Source organism: Lissotriton helveticus, chromosome 1_1 (genome assembly GCF_964261635.1).
Source record: "Lissotriton helveticus chromosome 1_1, aLisHel1.1, whole genome shotgun sequence".
Classification (NCBI taxonomy): Eukaryota; Metazoa; Chordata; class Amphibia; order Caudata; family Salamandridae; genus Lissotriton; species Lissotriton helveticus.
The window spans coordinates 762079418-762096859 of NC_136057.1; the positions used below are offsets into that span (position 1 = coordinate 762079418).

Below are 17442 nucleotides of genomic sequence, written 5' to 3' on the forward strand. Positions count from 1 at the left end.
ATGACTGTGACCACAAAGACTGTAGAGAAGGACAGCTAAACGTCAACATCTATTGTAGGAAAGTGCCTTTCCATAGTTTGACCTAAATATCTCTACCTGGCCCCTCCCAGATGTCCAAAGGGCCACAGGTGAACCAGGGAAATGCTACCTCTCTCCCTAATTCCATGGAGAAATAAAATCTCAATTAAAGAAAACTTCTTTCACACAGTAGGATTATAAAAATCCAAGAATTTTTTTTTTCTCTTTATTGGAAACTGCAGTTTCAAATAATTACAGAACACAACAAATTGAGTGCTCTGCTGCGCTAACTTTGTGCTGAGGATAACAACAACATATTATTCCTTTGTTTAAGCAGTTCTTTTGCGAAAATAGCACATAATGAATCTTTTTGACCTTTGTCCCCTTTCATGATAGAATCACACTTGAATTGCTTAACTTGTAGTAGAAATATTTCTTTAATACTGTCAGGTTTATCTATTTAGACATAGTTCATTCCCTATAGACCTTACAGTGGTTTGGCATCGGTCTTTGCCTCAGATGCCTTATTCCTTTTAGGATCTCTGCTAGCTTTTTGCTGTGTTTTTTCCTGTTCCTATAGGGTAGCAATCCTAGTGTGGGGACGCTCCAGCTGGAGTAATCTGAGCGCTTTAAAAAACTGCTAATGTAACTTAACATATTAGATTGTATGTACATTTTGCTTGTCAATATTATTAAACGTGTGCATTATTGTAGCTCTTCAAAGACAATTATGCACATATCAGGGACCAGAGTATAATACCAGGCATAGGAGGTAGTAATGTCTCTGGTTTACTTGCAGATCTGGTACCTTGACATTAAGATTCAAGCTTCTGTATTTGACTGAGATGTGTCATCCATTAGAAGACTTTTTTCCTCAGTGCTACTGACGTTTTGAAACAGGAACATTTGGAAAAACCTAGCTTATTCAGTTCAATGTGCTGTCTGAAGCATGTGGTTAAATCCATCGTATGTTAATCAGTATAGGTAATACTATTATTGTTCAAATTGTACACCACAATTGTAATTGTCCATTGTATCGCTCATAGTATTGGATTAAAAGAACTCTTCAGTAAAACGTTTTAAATTTGTCTTTAGAGATTACAAATTTTATTAACTGCCATTCAATGCAGCCAAGTTATGTTAGGTACTACATTGAAACTGCTATAAAGGTCAAGAAATTATTAGCTTATGTTTTTTTATTTACATTTTTATTTTTTATTTTGCTACGTCATCTGTTTCACCCCTCACATGGGTGAGTCCTTCAGTGACTCGGTTGATATTATGACTCTAGAACACTGGCTCATCTCTCCTAATGAACTTGTGTCTTGCCCACCTTTACTGATGAGGGAGTCAAAATTCCTTATTAGTGTTAAATAGCTCTGGTTTACAACCGTTCCTCCTCTCATGCATCAAACTAGGCAAATGCAATTCCTGCTACAATATTAGCCATGGTGAACAGTGGCACAGGCAGCGGTCTCACCCATTCCCACAGGCATGCTTTCCTTGCTGTAATGTAGTCTGTCTTCTAAAGACAGCGGATGCCACATGCAAGAGGCACGAGGATCAGAATGTTCAGAAGACTAATGGACCTGCTTCAAACCTTCAGGGAGCATGCATTTCCACGCTGGCTTAGCTCCTATACTGGGGAATTAAGTGTGCTGCATCGGAGCCCTAATAGGTATTTATCATCGTTCGAAGAACCGCACTTATCAGCAGAATAATTGCTCTGGGGAGGCCAGTGACCAGAATTGTGATTCGGTAGTGGGCCTTTCAGAGTCATTTCTTGGCGCATTAACAGCGCTCAGCGGAGACCAATGGATTGAATTTTCAAGAAGGGAATGGCTCAGATAGGACTGTTGAAAACTCTTGATATCAAACCTGAAAAAAAGGTTATAGTGTTCAATCTCAATACATTGTCATTAAAAGGAAACCCTTAAAACATACAGGAGCCAGAAGCATGTTTTCCAGCAAACTTGACTTATGCCTGTGGGGTCATGCTGCATGTTAATGTCTACCAAAACACTAGTACTGGAGTTTCAGGCGAAGACAACAAACACCACACAGGGAATAGTATGTAACGTCTTATTTTATCAATTTATGACCAAAACACTATTTCAAGCAATGCACTTATCTGGCATGTGAATGTTTTTCTGTGACTTACTCTGTATCCTTGAAGGTGCCCTCGTACGCTTGACTGTGCAACCGGTTCCCAGTGGACTTTCACTAATGTAGTATTTACAACATCCACGTGCACTTTGCTTGGAGCCACCATTGGTACTGAGTGGAAAAAGCACAAGAACTTTCATTATTCTTCCAATTGGTTTGATTCTTATACAACTTCACTAAGCTACGTTTGTGAAAAAAACTTCATATACAATGTCGTAACTCTTCATTCACAAAATCTTCAGTTTTCGCAATTTAGAAGTGCAGAAGGTTTCCGACCAACATCGTAATTAGGCCCTTAGCTGTAGTCTAGAACCTTCAATGATGGTTATTACACGTAATCCTTTCTTCTCACTCAGGAGATTCTGCTTCAAAATAGTTGGGTGTTCAAAATTCTGGGCTATTTTCATAAAGATGGCTGAAGGTCCCCTATCGCTGAATTAACTGCAGCACTATATATTGGTAATTTAGCATTGGTGAGACAAGATGTAGAGGGGGACCTGACAGAGTTTTTCCAATTATCAGTGGATTGCTCTAGAGCTATATTCCTGGCATTTCTTTTTTATTTATCTTCTAGATGGAAAGAATACTTTTTCTTACAAAACAAAACACAAAATCTGATACTCTTATGCAATGTCAAAATTTCAAATGTGATGTTTGGAAATGAGGTGGTGTTATTGGCCACCAGAGTTAAATCGTTATCACTGCTAGGGAATTACTCAAAGCAGTGGTGTTGGAACAGTGTTCAGAGTGAAGATGCTGACATCAGTGTTACATCAATGAAGTCATGGGGATTGTGAAAAAAGTACTATATAAAGCGCATGTGTAGAAAATGAGCCACGTCTATTCAACAGGAGTATGGTGGGGGTTGTAGGATATGTTAGGTGGTGCATTTTGAAACACATTGTCCCAAATATATGTGTAAAGCATGAAGTGGTAGGGCACTGCAAAGTACAGAGAGCACATTTTTCATTAACATATCGTCTTGAAATAACCATTCAATTCCCATCAGAATACTGCTTTAACGTTAAACGTATATTACGCACAAACTATAACTTGTGAAAATTTAATTTGTGTGTATTTATCACACCAGTACAGTGTTTCCGTGGGTTTGTTCCTATTAAAATCTTTGCAATCCATTGCAAATCAGATTTAGAAAAAATATGCCTTATTTGTTCTTTACATGCTGCTAATATATTATGGGAGCATTTCTAAAATTAGAAACGCCCCTGAAACCTATGGTTTTTTCAGTGAATTTTTAAGGTTTTTTAAATGCTAATTCCTAACTATAACGTGCCTTAAACCTATGGTTTTTTCAGTGAATTTCAAAGGTTTTTTAAATGATAGTTTCTAACTATGCCCACAGAGGTAGGACATGTGAAGAAAGAAGAAAAAACGCACAAAAAGAAAAAAAAGAAATGCAGAAAGGAGCAACAGAAATCCTCAAAGATGAAGAAAATTGCAGGAAGAAGCAAGATGTGCAGAAAGAACAAACAGAGGAGCGGAAAGAAGCCTTGTTGCAAAATCATCCTGTACCCTCAACTTTTTCAGACGGGTACTGGTGGGAACTGAGTCTGACTAACCAGTACTAGAGCCAGTGATATGTGAAAAGACACTTAGAATACCGTGAAACACCTACATACACTAGGGAACACTATGCGTTGGGGTCTCCCTGTGATTAGCATGACCTCCTCTGTAAGCCCCTAGCATATAATAGGAAAGGGGGATTAAAACAACCTCTTAAAACGCGCCTCAGGGCGTGTTAGCACACGTCACCTCAGGCCTCGTCCCCTCCCTTCCCCACTGTGTAAACACGCCCTGTGGGCGTTTTAAGTTGAGATATTAAGTCCCCTTAAATCCTAAGGGTTCCTAGGGTCCAACAAGCCCACTAGGTACCTCCAGTAAGCGGCACATAGCTGCGTTGCAGAGAGGTGTAAAAAGGGGCACAGCCTAGACCACCTCTCTGCAACGCAGCACAGTGGTGCTTACTGGAAGCACCTGGTGGGCTTGTTAGCCCCCCGGAGCACTCAGGATTGAAATGGAATTATTTCCCCAATTTAAAACTCGCCACAGGACGAGTTTGCACACGTCACCGCAGGCCCGTCCCCTCCGTTCTCCACTAAGTAAACACGTCCTGTGGGCATTTTAACTTGGGAGATTAAGTTCATTTGAATCCTGAGGGTCCCTAGGGTCCAACTAGCCCACAAGGTAACTCATGTAAGTGCCACTGCGCTGCATTGCAGAGAGATGTGAAAAGGGGCACAGCATAGACCACCCCTCTGCGACGCAGCGTAGTGGCGCTTACTGGAAGCCCCTGGTGGACTAGTTGGCCCCCAGGGTCCCTCAGGATTGAAGGGGAATTGTTTCCCCAACTTAAAATGCGCCACAGGGCGTGTTTACAAACGTCACCTCAGGCCCCGTCCCCTCCCTTCACCACTGTGTAAACGATCCCTGTGAACGTTCTAAGTTGAGAGATTAAGTCCCCTTGAATCCTACGGGTCCCTAGGGTCAAACTAGCCCACTAGGTACCTCTAGTAAGCACCACAGAGCTGCGTTGCAGAAAGGTGTAAAAGGGGGCGTGGCCTCTGGAAACCTGTCTGCAACGCACCTCCCTGGCGCATAATGAAGATACCTCTTTGGCTAGTTGGCCCTCAGGGACCCTCAGTATTGAAAGAGAATTAATTCCCCAACTTCAACTCGCCACAGGGTACATTTGCACAATGGTGAAGGAAGGGGGAGCGTCCTGAGGTGACATGTCTGCAAACACTCCCCGTGTTGCTTTTTAAGTTGGAGAATGAATTCCTCCTCGATCCTGAGAGTCCCTGGGAGCCAAGTAGCCCGCCAGGTACCTCCAGTATGCGCCAGAGAGCTGCATTGCAGAGAGGTATTCAGAGGCCACGCCCCTTTTACAACACTCTGCAACCCAGCTCTGTGGCGCTTACTGGAGGTACTTGGTGGGCTAGTTGGCCTCCAGGGACCACCAGGATTGAAGAGGAATTAATTCCCCAACTTATACCATGCCACAGGGTGTGTTTGCACACATGTCAACTCAGGCCCAGCCCCCTCTCTTCACCACTGTGCAAACACACCCCGTGGCGCGTTTTAAGTTAGGGATTAACTCCCCTTGAATACTTAAGATCCCTGGGGTGCAACTAACCCACCAGCTACCTCCACTAAGCACCACAGAGGGCGTTGCAGAGAGGTGCAAAAAGGTGCGTGGCCTCAGAACACCTCTCTGCAACCCAGCCCCCTGGCGTATACTGAATATTCCTGGTGGGCTAGTTGGCCCCCAGGAATCCCCAGTATTCAAGGGGAATTAGTTCCCCATCTTTAAAAGCACGAGGGGGCCCGTTTGCAGAGTGCTGAAAGGAGGGGGCGTGGCCTCCGGCGCGATGCCGGTCTTATTTTTTAAGGTCGGGGGCTGTGTAGCCCCCCTTCTTTTTTTAATTTTTTGGCCCTGGGGACCCCATCCCCCAGGGCCTGCCCCCTAATTTTTTTCATAAAATAAAAAAAAATGGAAGTGGGCTGCATGGCCCCCCTCCAGAGGCTTTAATCTGTCCCGGGGACCCCATCCCCCGGGGCATGGCTTATTTTTTTTTTCATTCTTTTGCAGGGGAGCTGCGTTGCCCCCCTCCTCAGGCCACTTATGGCCACGGGGATCCCATCCCCCGGGGCTGGCCTTTCAATTTTTGTAATGTTTAAATTTTGGGGCCCCCTCCCGGGCACTTGTAGCCACAGGGACCCCATCCCCTGGGGCTGGCGCTCTCCGTTGGGGACCGAGGGGGGTCCCCAATCCCCCCATGGGGAGCCGGGAGCCGGAATTGCTTTTCCACATGGGGAGCTGCTAAGATGCAGCTCCCCGTGTGGAAAAGCAATTTGGTTTGCATTTTGAAAGAGAGAGCAGGTTTCCCGAAACGCGTTATGCCTTAAGAAGTACTGATTGATTTTACCTGCACACTGCCCGCTGAGTCCCTCGTTGTCTCCTGTTGGAGGCGACCTTTCTTTGATATTTTTTGCGAGGCCACAGCGCAATGGAGGTGACCCGCCCTTACGAGCCAAGCACCAGTGTGGCACAACAGAGGAGAATTGCGGTAGCGATGTTGTGCTTGGAGCGCTGCGAGCCACGGGAGGGTGAATATCGGGCCTTGACGGGACCGCGATCCTGCGGTGAAGCCCGGAGTATTGCCACGGTGCTTCCCCTTTTCACCCACTACGGAGGCTGCAGAAGGCGTTGGGCATTGAGGGACATTTTCATCCAGCCCCAAGAGGGAAATCTTTCTGAGTCCTGGCAGCCTGTTGAGACATCCCACAACAAGGGATGCTGGTATTTGCAGTCCACCATCTTTCCACCAATGAGGAGGGGTTATACTACATTCAAAAAGGGACTGTCAAAATGAGTCAGGAGGGGAGCACAGGCATCTGAAGAGGGACGAATCCCGAAATGCGTCATGCCTTAAGAAATACTGAGCGATTTTACCTGCACACTGCCCGCTGAGTCCCTCGTTGTCTTCTGTTGGAGGCGACGTTTCTTTGATATTTTTTGCGAGGCCACAGCGCAATGGAGGTGACCCGCCCTTACGAGCCAAGCACCACTGTGGCACAACGGAGGAGAATTGCGGTAGCGATGGTGTGCTTGGAGCGCTGCGAGCCACGGGAGGGTGAATATCGGGCCTTGACGGGACCACGATCCCGCGGTGAAGCCCGGAGTATTGCCACGGTGCTTCCCCTTTTCACCCACTGCGGAGGCTGCAGTAGGCGTTGGGCAGTGAGGGACATTTTCATCCAGCCCCAAGAGGGAAATCTTTCCGAGTCCTGGCAGCCTGTTCAGACATCCCACCACAAGGGATGCTGGTATTTGCAGTCCACCATCTTTCCACCAATGAGGAGGGGGTATACTACATTCAAAAAGGGACTGTCAAAAGGAGTCAGGAGGGGAGCACAGGCGTCTGAAGAGGGACGAATCCTGAAACGCATCATGCCTTAAGAAGTACTGAGTGATTTTACCTGCACACTGCCCGCTGAGTCCCTCGTTGTCTTCTGTTGGAGGCGACGTTTCTTTGATATAATATATATATATATATATATATATATATATATATATATATATATATATATATATATATATATATATTCGGTATGTAGACGTCTTCCAACAAAGGAACAGCTCGCAAAGTAGACGATGCCAGACCCATAGATAGTGCAAAATATTTTTATTTAGAAACCCAACACCAGTCCGCCATATATATATAGCGTTTATACTTACCTGTAAAATACATATATTTTCAAACTTAACTTTAATCACACATATGCCTTAATAACACATATGCCTTTACCAATCATGCTATTACAATGAAATTCGTTGTAAAGGCATGTGTTGTAAAGGCATATGCATGGTAAAAGTTTGCTATGTAATGGTAACGCATGGTAACAGCTCTTGCATTGCTACAACCGCGTTGTAATGGCATGTGTTGTGCTGTCATTTATTCTGAAAGAGACCTTCCTAGAAAGCTCCTCAGGTGGATACTAAACAGCACTCATGACATACACTGTAAACAGCCAGCAATCAGAAATGGTCTAAAGAAAGAGCCCAGAAGCAGGCATGTGTTACCTGAAGGATCCACTGGTGAAATGCAGCTCTATTTAATGCTCTTTACTGTTCACCTGGAAACAAAGAAGGGGCACCCTGCAGGCATGCTCTGGCTACAGGTAGCCAGGACCCCAAAGTCACAAATATGTGTGCAGATCCAAAAAGGATCAAGACAAAATGAGATATACCAACATGCAAGTAAATCATCAATGATACATGGGGGCCCGAGGTGTTTTCAAATAACATTTAACTGCATGTCACTAAGTAATTTGTAGCGTCGGCCAGAATTCAAACTATGATTTTAGGGCAACTGAAGAGCATCACGCAGCATGCATGGACTTTAGAGGGCCTGGATAAATGCTTTCTATCGCCCACCTAGGAGTGTTAGAAGAGCAGCCAACAGCATGCTCTCATTACTGGTACCCAGGAGTGTCAGAGGAGCAACCTATACATTGCACTGATTACTAGTACTCAGGAGTGCCAGAGGAGAAACCTATACATTGCACTGAGAATTAGTACTCAGGAGTGCTAGAGGAGAAACCTATACATTGCACTGATTACTAGTACTCAGGCGTGTCAGAGGAGCAACCTATACATTGCACTGATTACTAGTACTCAGGAGTGCCAGAGGAGAAACCTATACATTGCACTGATTACTAGTACTCAGGAGTGCTAGAGGAGAAACCTGCAGTGTGCACTGCTTACTGGCAGCCAGGATAAATGCTTTACAGGATCTGCCCAGGAGCGACAGAAGAGCAGCTCAACAGAATGTACTGGGCACAGGCAGGCTTTCTACATCCTGTGTAGAGGTCATCTAAGAGCCACAAAAGTATGTTATGTTATGTTATGTTACTTTGGTTTATATAGCGCCAACTCACCAACAGGTCTCAAGGTGCTCCAGACCAAAGAAAACACACCGTATTCTTACTCACAGAAAAGATAAAAGCAAAATACAGGTTAACCTGTATATCCAAAAGCCTCCCTAAACAAGATCGTTTTCAACTGTTTTCTGAAGCAAAGAAGATTTGACTCCTTGCGCAAGGAAACTGGTAACTTGTTCCATAACAGTGGAGTAAGTATGGAAAAGGACCTTCCACCTTTTGTGGCCATATTAAAGCGGGGACAAGTCAACAGCAGGGCGTCGGATGATCTTAAGGTTCGTTTCGGGTTGTAAGGCATTAAACGATCCTTAATATAAACAGGGGCTTGCCCATGGATTGCCTTATGTGCAATACACAGGCTCTTGAATTCTACCCTCTGCTTCATAGGAAGCCAATGAAGCTTAGACAGTAAGGGGGATGCATGTGATCTTCTCGGAAGTTTGAAGATTAGACGTGCAGCGTCGTTGAAAACAACCTGCAGTCTACTGATCAAATTCTTTGGTAGACCTAAATAAAGGACATTGCCATAGTCCAGTTTTGATAATATGGTGGCCGAAACCACCGTCCGAAGCATAGATTCGGATAAAAGGGGGACTAGTCTGCGCAATTGCCTAATTAGGCCAGTACAGGTACCTACGACAGTAGAAATCTGGGTAACCATCGACAAATCCTTGTCAATTTTTATACCCAGACTTTTCACATTGGCCACTGGTGTTGGGGTGGGCCCAAGTTCTTTTGGCCAAAACAAGTCTCCCCATGGTGAAATGCCAGTTGACACCACCAAAACCTCCGTCTTCTCGGGATTAATTTTCAGCAGATTGTCACTCATCCAGCTGACTGTATACCTAAGGACCTCCTGTATATGTAGCTGTGCTGCTTTAGAGTTCTCAATGCTAAAAAGCAGTTGGGTGTCGTCTGCGTAATTAAACACCCGACAACCCATCTGCGCTAAGGACTCAAGAAGGGGTTGCAGGTAGAGATTAAAAAGTAACGGTGATAGCGCGGATCCCTGCGGAACCCCACAGTTCATCCTGCCCAACTCAGAAATCTCCTCTCCCAATTGAATCCTCTGCTGCCTCCCTGTCAAAAAGGACTCTAGCCATTTGTAGGCTGTGTCCTTTATTCCAAAACTCGCCAGTCTGTCCAAGAGCAGATCATGGCTGACAGTGTCGAATGCCGCCGACAGATCTAAAAGTATCAGGGCACTCGGTTTCCTACTGTCAGCATGTCCCTGAGCTCATCCAACACCGAGAGCATCACCAACTCGGTGCTGTGATGTGCCCGAAAGCCTGCTTGGCGTCCCTGGAGAAGATTGTGTGATTCCAGGAAAGCAGACATCGACTGTAGCACATGCTGTTCCAAAATTTTGGACATAAACGGCAGCTGAGAGATTGGTCGATAATTTTTCAGATTTGTTGGTTCAGCTCCCGGTTTTTTCAGCAAGGGTCGTACCCGAGCTTCTTTAAGCCTTATTGGGAGATAGCCCATCTGTAGTGAGCTATTTAAAAAGGAGACAATATAGTCTGACAGTACAACTCAAGGGCATTCTTTGGTGTACAACAGTTGTAGTAAAGGATGTATATGTTTCACCCATGAGCAACAGAGGAGTAGCTAATAGACATGTGCGGGAGACAGCCCGCCTTGGCAAGTTCTCTGCAATCCAAACTAGGAGGCACATGCGTCCAGTGCCTGGATAGTACCCAACAAGTTTAGTCTGTTAGGAAGCTGGTGGCAGCATCTGGGTTAGAGCTGGCAGAGAGGTGATGCTGTGGAAGGAACATTATGAGTATTTCAGATGAAATAAAGAGAAGGGGCTAAGTTGTGGATTTATGTGAGAAGGAGGTCAAGGAACAAGGGTCAATGCCTTCATCCCTTTCCAGACTTTAACAAGACACACAGGGAAGATGTGACTGGAAGATGCCTCTCACTCCTCTTCCACCACTACACACCCAGACGCTGCAATCGAAGACAACTTTGATCACTCACGCACAACATCAATTACATTACACAAGGATGACACATGAAATTAAATAAATAGACATCTTTGAAATACATGCATGGAAGTGTCCCTGCCTCTTGAACTGGCAAATTGTGTCTTCATGTACCACTCTGGTCTACTGCACCCACACTCATTTTAAGTCACTGCTCAGAGGCACATTTATTCTACAGTAGCTGAACTCGTATTGCATGTCTCTCTTACAAGAAATACCGCGCAGTGGTCAATGAAGCAGAGGCAAAGGCATAAATGAGCTACATGCTCACTGTAATAAAGAATTATGCCAAGCAGAAAGGTAATTTCAAAACGTGGAAGACAGTAGCCCTCGAGGACTGTTTGTAAAATTGGCCCTTTGGAGCCCCCTCGATGTCAGTGATGCATCTCCAGATTCTAATTTGCAAAGCCCGGATCTCCAGGTCTTCAAGGCAGTGCTTTGCATGGGTATAGTCAAGAAAGCGTGGCCTGCCACAGCGCTCTAGCAAAGTGATGAACCGCAGAAGGTGCCCGCAGTGGGGCCATGATCTCTGCCAGGGCACAGAATGAACCTGTGTCTCTTCTGCGCACCTCTGTCCAGGTGTTGTCGTACTCTGCTGCATTTCTGTCCTCTCTGGTGCCAATCAGAGAAAGAGCAGAAACCTCCACATCCATTGCCGCATATACCACAGGATTTTTCCTTCTGTATAAGCTTTTTTAAACTTGTGTGGTTCAGTTATACAAATCTCATCTAGAGAGAGAGCAATCGTAGTTTTCAGCTGTGAATTTCGGCAAAGTAAATCTGTCCAGAGCACTAGAGACTGTTAGCAAGGAACCTGACATGTTGGAAGCATTTCAATATTATCAAATCAGAAAGGGTTTCTGCATCTGAGGTCACGCTCGTTTTTCCTGGATGGAAGTGGAAGCTGAGAGCGAGTTGAGTTATATATATATATATATATATATATATATATATATATATATATATATATATATATATATATATATATATATATATATATATATATATACATATACTTTGATTGGCGTTCCCAATGTCTTAGTTTTGTGTTTTTCAAAAGCGGACAGACCCCTTTAGCTTTCCTGTTCTTTGAACATCAGCTTCTGAATGTTAAACCAATATTTGCAAAGACGCTCATTCTTTTGATAAGGTGCTTTGAATAGAGAAAATCATCGGATGAGAGTACTGCAACAACAGTTCTCATGAAAATGTAAACACAAATATAAACTCAATCATTGTTTACAAAAAATATATATATATAAAATATATATTTGCAAACAAATTAATTAAACATTGGCCCAAATAAAATACTCTTGTGTAGGTTGTTTTGCCCCACTATTCTCCCCCTATGCGTGGACAGCAACAATTTAAAAAACTTTGAAAGCTTATTGTCTATTTAGCTAATGAGTTCCCACCAAACCTAGACAATTTGTAGAGCTATCCTGTTAAGGAGAATGTATACCCGCCAGCTTTATCCTTAAAAGTCGATAGTCTGAAGTTTCAAAAAAGGGATTGTTATGTTTACACAAGACGCATGATACATGTAAAAGTTGAATATATTATGGCGTCTTGTGAAAGAAATGGGGTTCTAGAGTGTGTATAAATGCATAGTACTAGCGTGGACATTAGCATTATCCAATAATGTTGCTGGTTATTTGTGACTGATTTATAAACAAGGCCTTTGTCATGATACTCGGGCACTAGTTTGTTACATGTTACCATTTTTGTGTTAGTACTTGAAGCAATAAGCCATTCTTACAGTCTTCTCCAGAATGTCCAATGATCACTTCAGGATTAGGACCGGGGCCAAGTTCATTCACAGCCTGGACTTTGATCTCATAGGGAACAAAGGTCGGCGTGCCGGACATGATATACTTGGAAACGTTTGCAACAGTGACCGATGTCCACTCATCATCAAAATCTTTCTGCCGCCAGCTGACTTTGTACCGGAGGCCAGGACCATTGGACAGGAATCCTGTCAGAGGCTGCCAAGAAAAGTCAAAAGTTATATTTATGACAAACAAATATAAGCACAGAAGCATCACGGAGAAAAAATGTCAACGAAATATTTAGCATGTAAACACATGAAACAGAACACAAAACAAGCTAACTTTGCTTATTTCTATTTTGTGGTTTTGACTAACTTTCTACAATTCATGTTCATTCAATGGGCCTGATTCACAAAGGTACACTTGCGTAAGTTTATTCTTTTTCTGTATTCAATACCAAATAATTTAATAGTAACTTTACCACTGCGGGGACTCGGCAGCTGGGTGGAGAGTTCCCCACATAAAAAGATTGGGATGGCCTTTTTTTTACTATTAAATCATGTGTTTGCTAATACTGAAAAAGAGTAAGCTTACGCTTACACAAAACTGTAACTTTACCTTTCTGAGTCAGGCAAGAAGTATGACATTAGAACAGAAATTTACTTCAGAGGTACCTACAGCTTGATGACCGCCATTATAAAAAAGAGCTTTCTGACGAATTATAATATGCATGTTGAGGAACATAAAAGAAAACATTGTATTCAACAAATCTGTGTATGACTATGAAAATACAATTCATAACTTCGTGTAAACTGTGAAGCTAAATAATTGATGATGGCAGTGAACACTGCAGAAGTATGAAAAGAACTACAAAAGATCTAGAGATATGAAGGAGTTATTAACTAAGATGACTGTCACATTCAAAATAATATGACTAATCGAAGATATAAACATTAAATGGGTCATGGCTGGTTTAACAATAAATGTGTAGTTGTAGAAAAAGGGAAGTGAAACAATCAGTGTGTAAGCATAATGTCCTTCACTACAAGTGTGGTTGCAATCATGATTCAGCCTGTACCACAGAAATTACAAGCCAAATCGGGATTCGGACTACTGAGAGGAAAACACATTTCCCCTGTTTCCAAAAGGCCAACCATTTTGTCAGGTTAATCCTAGTAATATTTCTGTGTGAAAGATAGATCGAAATGGGGAATTACCTAGGGAATTAGTTGCAGTAATCCTGAACTTTGCAATAATTACCTCCTCATCTTCTTCTTAACCTCGCCCCTTTCCTTACTAATGGAGTGATTGAGCCCCTTCACTCCCTTATCACCCTTGTAAAGTTGTCTTCTCTTTTTATGAAAAAAAGAGTCACAAGCCTCCTTTTCCTTCAACTCTGTTTAGGTCGAGCCTAGGCAGTGTGCATGCGCTGTCTGCAAGGCCTGGTGTAAGCAGCATACGGAGTGTAATCCCGCCTGCAGCTAAACATTGGTTAACACCTCCATCGCTCTTCTTTCCTAGCTCCATATTGGTTCATGCTCCAAATACATCATTTCTGTTGTATCGCAAGGAGCACTGGCCAACTACAGTTTTTTTACGCTTTAAGTGCTTACGTGTTTCTTTTAGGGACTACTTCATTTGTTTTGAGCTAGTCAGATTCTATCACCAAGGCACCTAGGACGGCGCCTGGTTTTATTTTTTTTTATCATTGTAGCACCTTCTTCATGGGCCGCCATGCACATAACATAAATATGCATGGGCGCAATGCTTTATATTTTAGCACAGCGCCCTCTTTTATGTTTAAAAAGCAATAGCTTTAAGTCTTGCAAATGCGAGATCTATTACATTGCAAATATTTGTTCTTTTTCGTGCCTTCTCTTATAGGTTTTATTGAGGTGTTGAGGAGGTCCCTAACATGAGAAACATAAAAGGTATGGCAATTTATTTATTTCTTTATGATTACTATCAGCTGTTGCAAGGCCACATGTTGGAAAGTGGATCATTAGTAGTGGTAAATATGCATCTACCACTGGCAATAATGTCCCTAACTCAATATAGGGCTCAGAACAGGTCTCCAGAAATTAACCTTTGTTAGCTTGGCTGCCAGCAGGCAGGCTTACCTTCAAAGACAGGTATGTAAAGCATTTAAAAACACCAATTCAGTAAATAATTACGACACAACACAACAAAAATCCAACACCAATTTATAACAATAGGAAATATTTTTATCTTCAAAATGACAACAAAACATAAAAAATCCATGTAGTGAATTTTTACAGCTTTAGCACTCTAAAGCACATAGAAACCTATGGCCCCTATTGGGACATCTGGTCGTACTAGACAGGACAACATCAAAGTTTCAGGCCGACCGCAATGAAGCCCGGCGCGGGTACCCCTCGCAGTAGGTCTCAAAGTTTTTACCTTTCTACCTTTCCAACAGCACCACATTAATTTTTGCGGCAACGTTGTTGTTTGGGTGTGTTTGTGGCTGCTGGTGAACCACTTTCCAGCTTTTGTGGTTGCCAAGGTATTGTAGTATTGGTGGCCTTCCCTGAGGTAACTTTGTGGAAGTTACTCTCAGGTAAGAGCAGCGGTACAGGGTTTGCAACTTCTGCATTCTCCTCTGCCACTTTTTTAGCAGTGGCTGCTTCTGAAAGCAGTTTTTGCCGTTTGGGAGTATTTTGGCTGCTGAGTCACTGCAGCCCTGCTTCTGTGGTTGCTGGGGCACCCTTACTTCCCACGTGCCATGTTTGCTATGGCCATTTCTTTAAAACGTTCTCTTCTGAGAACACCTGAGGTGCTCGGATGCTTTATTTCTATTGCCACGTGTGCAAGCCAGTTTTCCTGGCCCGCCTTTCCTGCAGCCGAGTTGGGAGGTTTCCTGTATTGTAAAAGGGACTACCTCTGTGTTCAGGGGTAGTTGATCAGTCTCCCAGGATACCACGCAATTGTAGCTGGTAATACAGAAGGGGATGTATAATTATATAAACAAAGTATGTTAGCAGGATCCTACTTATAGCCTTTCTTGCACAGTCAGGCCACTGGATTCTAGTAGGGTTTTTGTATTAAACATTGACCTGATGTTAAACCTTCATTAAGAAAACTGTGCAGTGCTTCTGCATTTCATTGCCTGTTCCTGTTTAAAGTTACAAAGGCTCCTGCTCTCTACCTTTTCTTTTTATTTTCTCCTGAGGTGTCCCTGCCTGAATTCAGCCTGATTTTTGTTCAGGCATTAAGTTGTCCTCCCTCTCAGGACCCCTGGGATACTCACAGGGACGTCAGTTAGGGGTTACGGGGGGTTGCAGCTGCGACCCCTGGCTTGCACCATGAGACCCCTGGTACTTCCTTTGCAACCCATGGCCTCAGAGGTGGCAAACTCAGTGACAGGAACACAGGGGCTCGGTTGGGATTCCACTTTCCTTACTTTCTGCTGCTTTGCACTACAGTAATAGTGAATAATATATTATACACAGATTAAGAAGCAGCCAATGGATTTGTGGTTGCACCGCCTGGTGAAGTCACAAATGTTTTTTGTTAAATATTACAGAAAACGTTACCTGCCTCAAAGGTTCGCTGCTTATGGACCATGCAAAGAAATAATACACATATGAATAGAGAGGCAACAAAATTTGAACAGAGTATTCAAAGAATGGTTCTTGGGCCTTCAACCTTGAAGTTGAATCTTGCTTTATTGTTTCAATTCATACAAGTGCAGCCACAGCGTTTCACCTTCAAAAAGGCTTCATCAGGGCTAAGAGGTACCAGAAGGGTTTTACCGCAGAGAGTCTATTAAGCTGTACCTCTGATTGTTACAAAGTCATACAGACAAAGTCCTTTAACGTTGACTAACCACACCTTATGTCCCGGTATTAAAATAAGTAAATGCATAGCGAGTTTTCGTGGCTCAATCTAAAGGCGTTGGCAGGTTTGCCTCATCAAGTTGCCTCAGTGAAACCTCCATAATAGGAGGGTTGGGCGCACAAAGCAGGACGTATAATGGCACGGAGACCCCCTTTCATCTGCACCTCGTTTGTCCTGCCACCCGGACTTTTAATAGTAAAAGATGAACGAGTCTACGTAGCAGGACGAACAAGGTACAGCTCAATAGGCTCTCGGTGGTGAAACACTTCTGGTACCTCTTAGCCCTGATTAAGCCTTTTTGAAGGTAAAACGCGTTGACTGCAATTGTATTAAATTGAAACAATAAAGTAAGATTCAACTTCAAGATTGAAGGCCCAAGAACCATTCTTTCTATACTCTGTTCAAATTTTGCCGACTCTATATTCATGTGTGAATAATATATTATTCACTTTTACTGTAATAAAAAATAAAGTACAGTTAGCTGGAATATGACTCTCCCTATAGCTGAGATAAGCAAAACATGATTTTAAATGTATATTGTGTGCATGCTAGCAGGTGAGAGTGTATGTATGTGTGAGACAGTGTGTGAATGTATGTGTGTGTGTGTATGTGTTAGCATGGTTGTGGGAGTGAAAGTAAACATCAAATGGCATGTGATGTTGTGATCACTACCCCATGCATTTTGATGAATTGACATCCATGGATATATGTAGCTGCCTCTTTATCCGTTTGCTAGGATCACCATGGGAAGCACTCACAAAAGACACGGCACGTCTCTTCTGATAAACGCCTTCATAATGTCGTGGAGATGATCATGGTCCCTCTATGTCTGAGGCGCTTCTTCCGAAATTATCAGATGTCTACAACAGACAGCATGACAAGATCGCCTTATCTATTTCTCAGAAATCTCCAGAGGACTCATTTTTTGTTAGTGTCTCACCCCTCATCTGTTTCGTCTTGGGCTTTCCCTGATTATGATGAGGAGTAGGTTGTTTGTCCCACAGATTCTACTTCCAGATGGAAATATATTCTGAAAGAAGACTTGGAACCTGTCATCTTGTAGTATGGTCTAAGGACTGCTTTGCACGCATTTTATGTTAGCATGGCTTGTTAGAAGTTTAAATGCCATTTTACCTTGTGCTGCTTTTGCACACGACACTACATAGCTGTTT

General features: G+C 43.2%; 1 protein-coding gene across 13 annotated transcripts in view; it reads right to left on the reverse strand.

The window, feature by feature from the left end:
• The window catches only part of NRCAM (neuronal cell adhesion molecule), a 219790-nt gene that overhangs the window by 83760 nt on the left and 118588 nt on the right, over positions 1–17442 (reverse strand). For all 13 annotated transcript variants that reach the window (XM_078674305.1, XM_078674316.1, XM_078674310.1 and 10 more), the window contains 2 exons: positions 12400–12625; positions 2180–2295 (listed from right to left, as the gene is read on the reverse strand). In XM_078674305.1, the coding sequence (XP_078530431.1) occupies positions 2180–2295; positions 12400–12625 (342 nt within the window). The remainder of the gene's footprint in view (positions 1–2179; positions 2296–12399; positions 12626–17442) is intronic.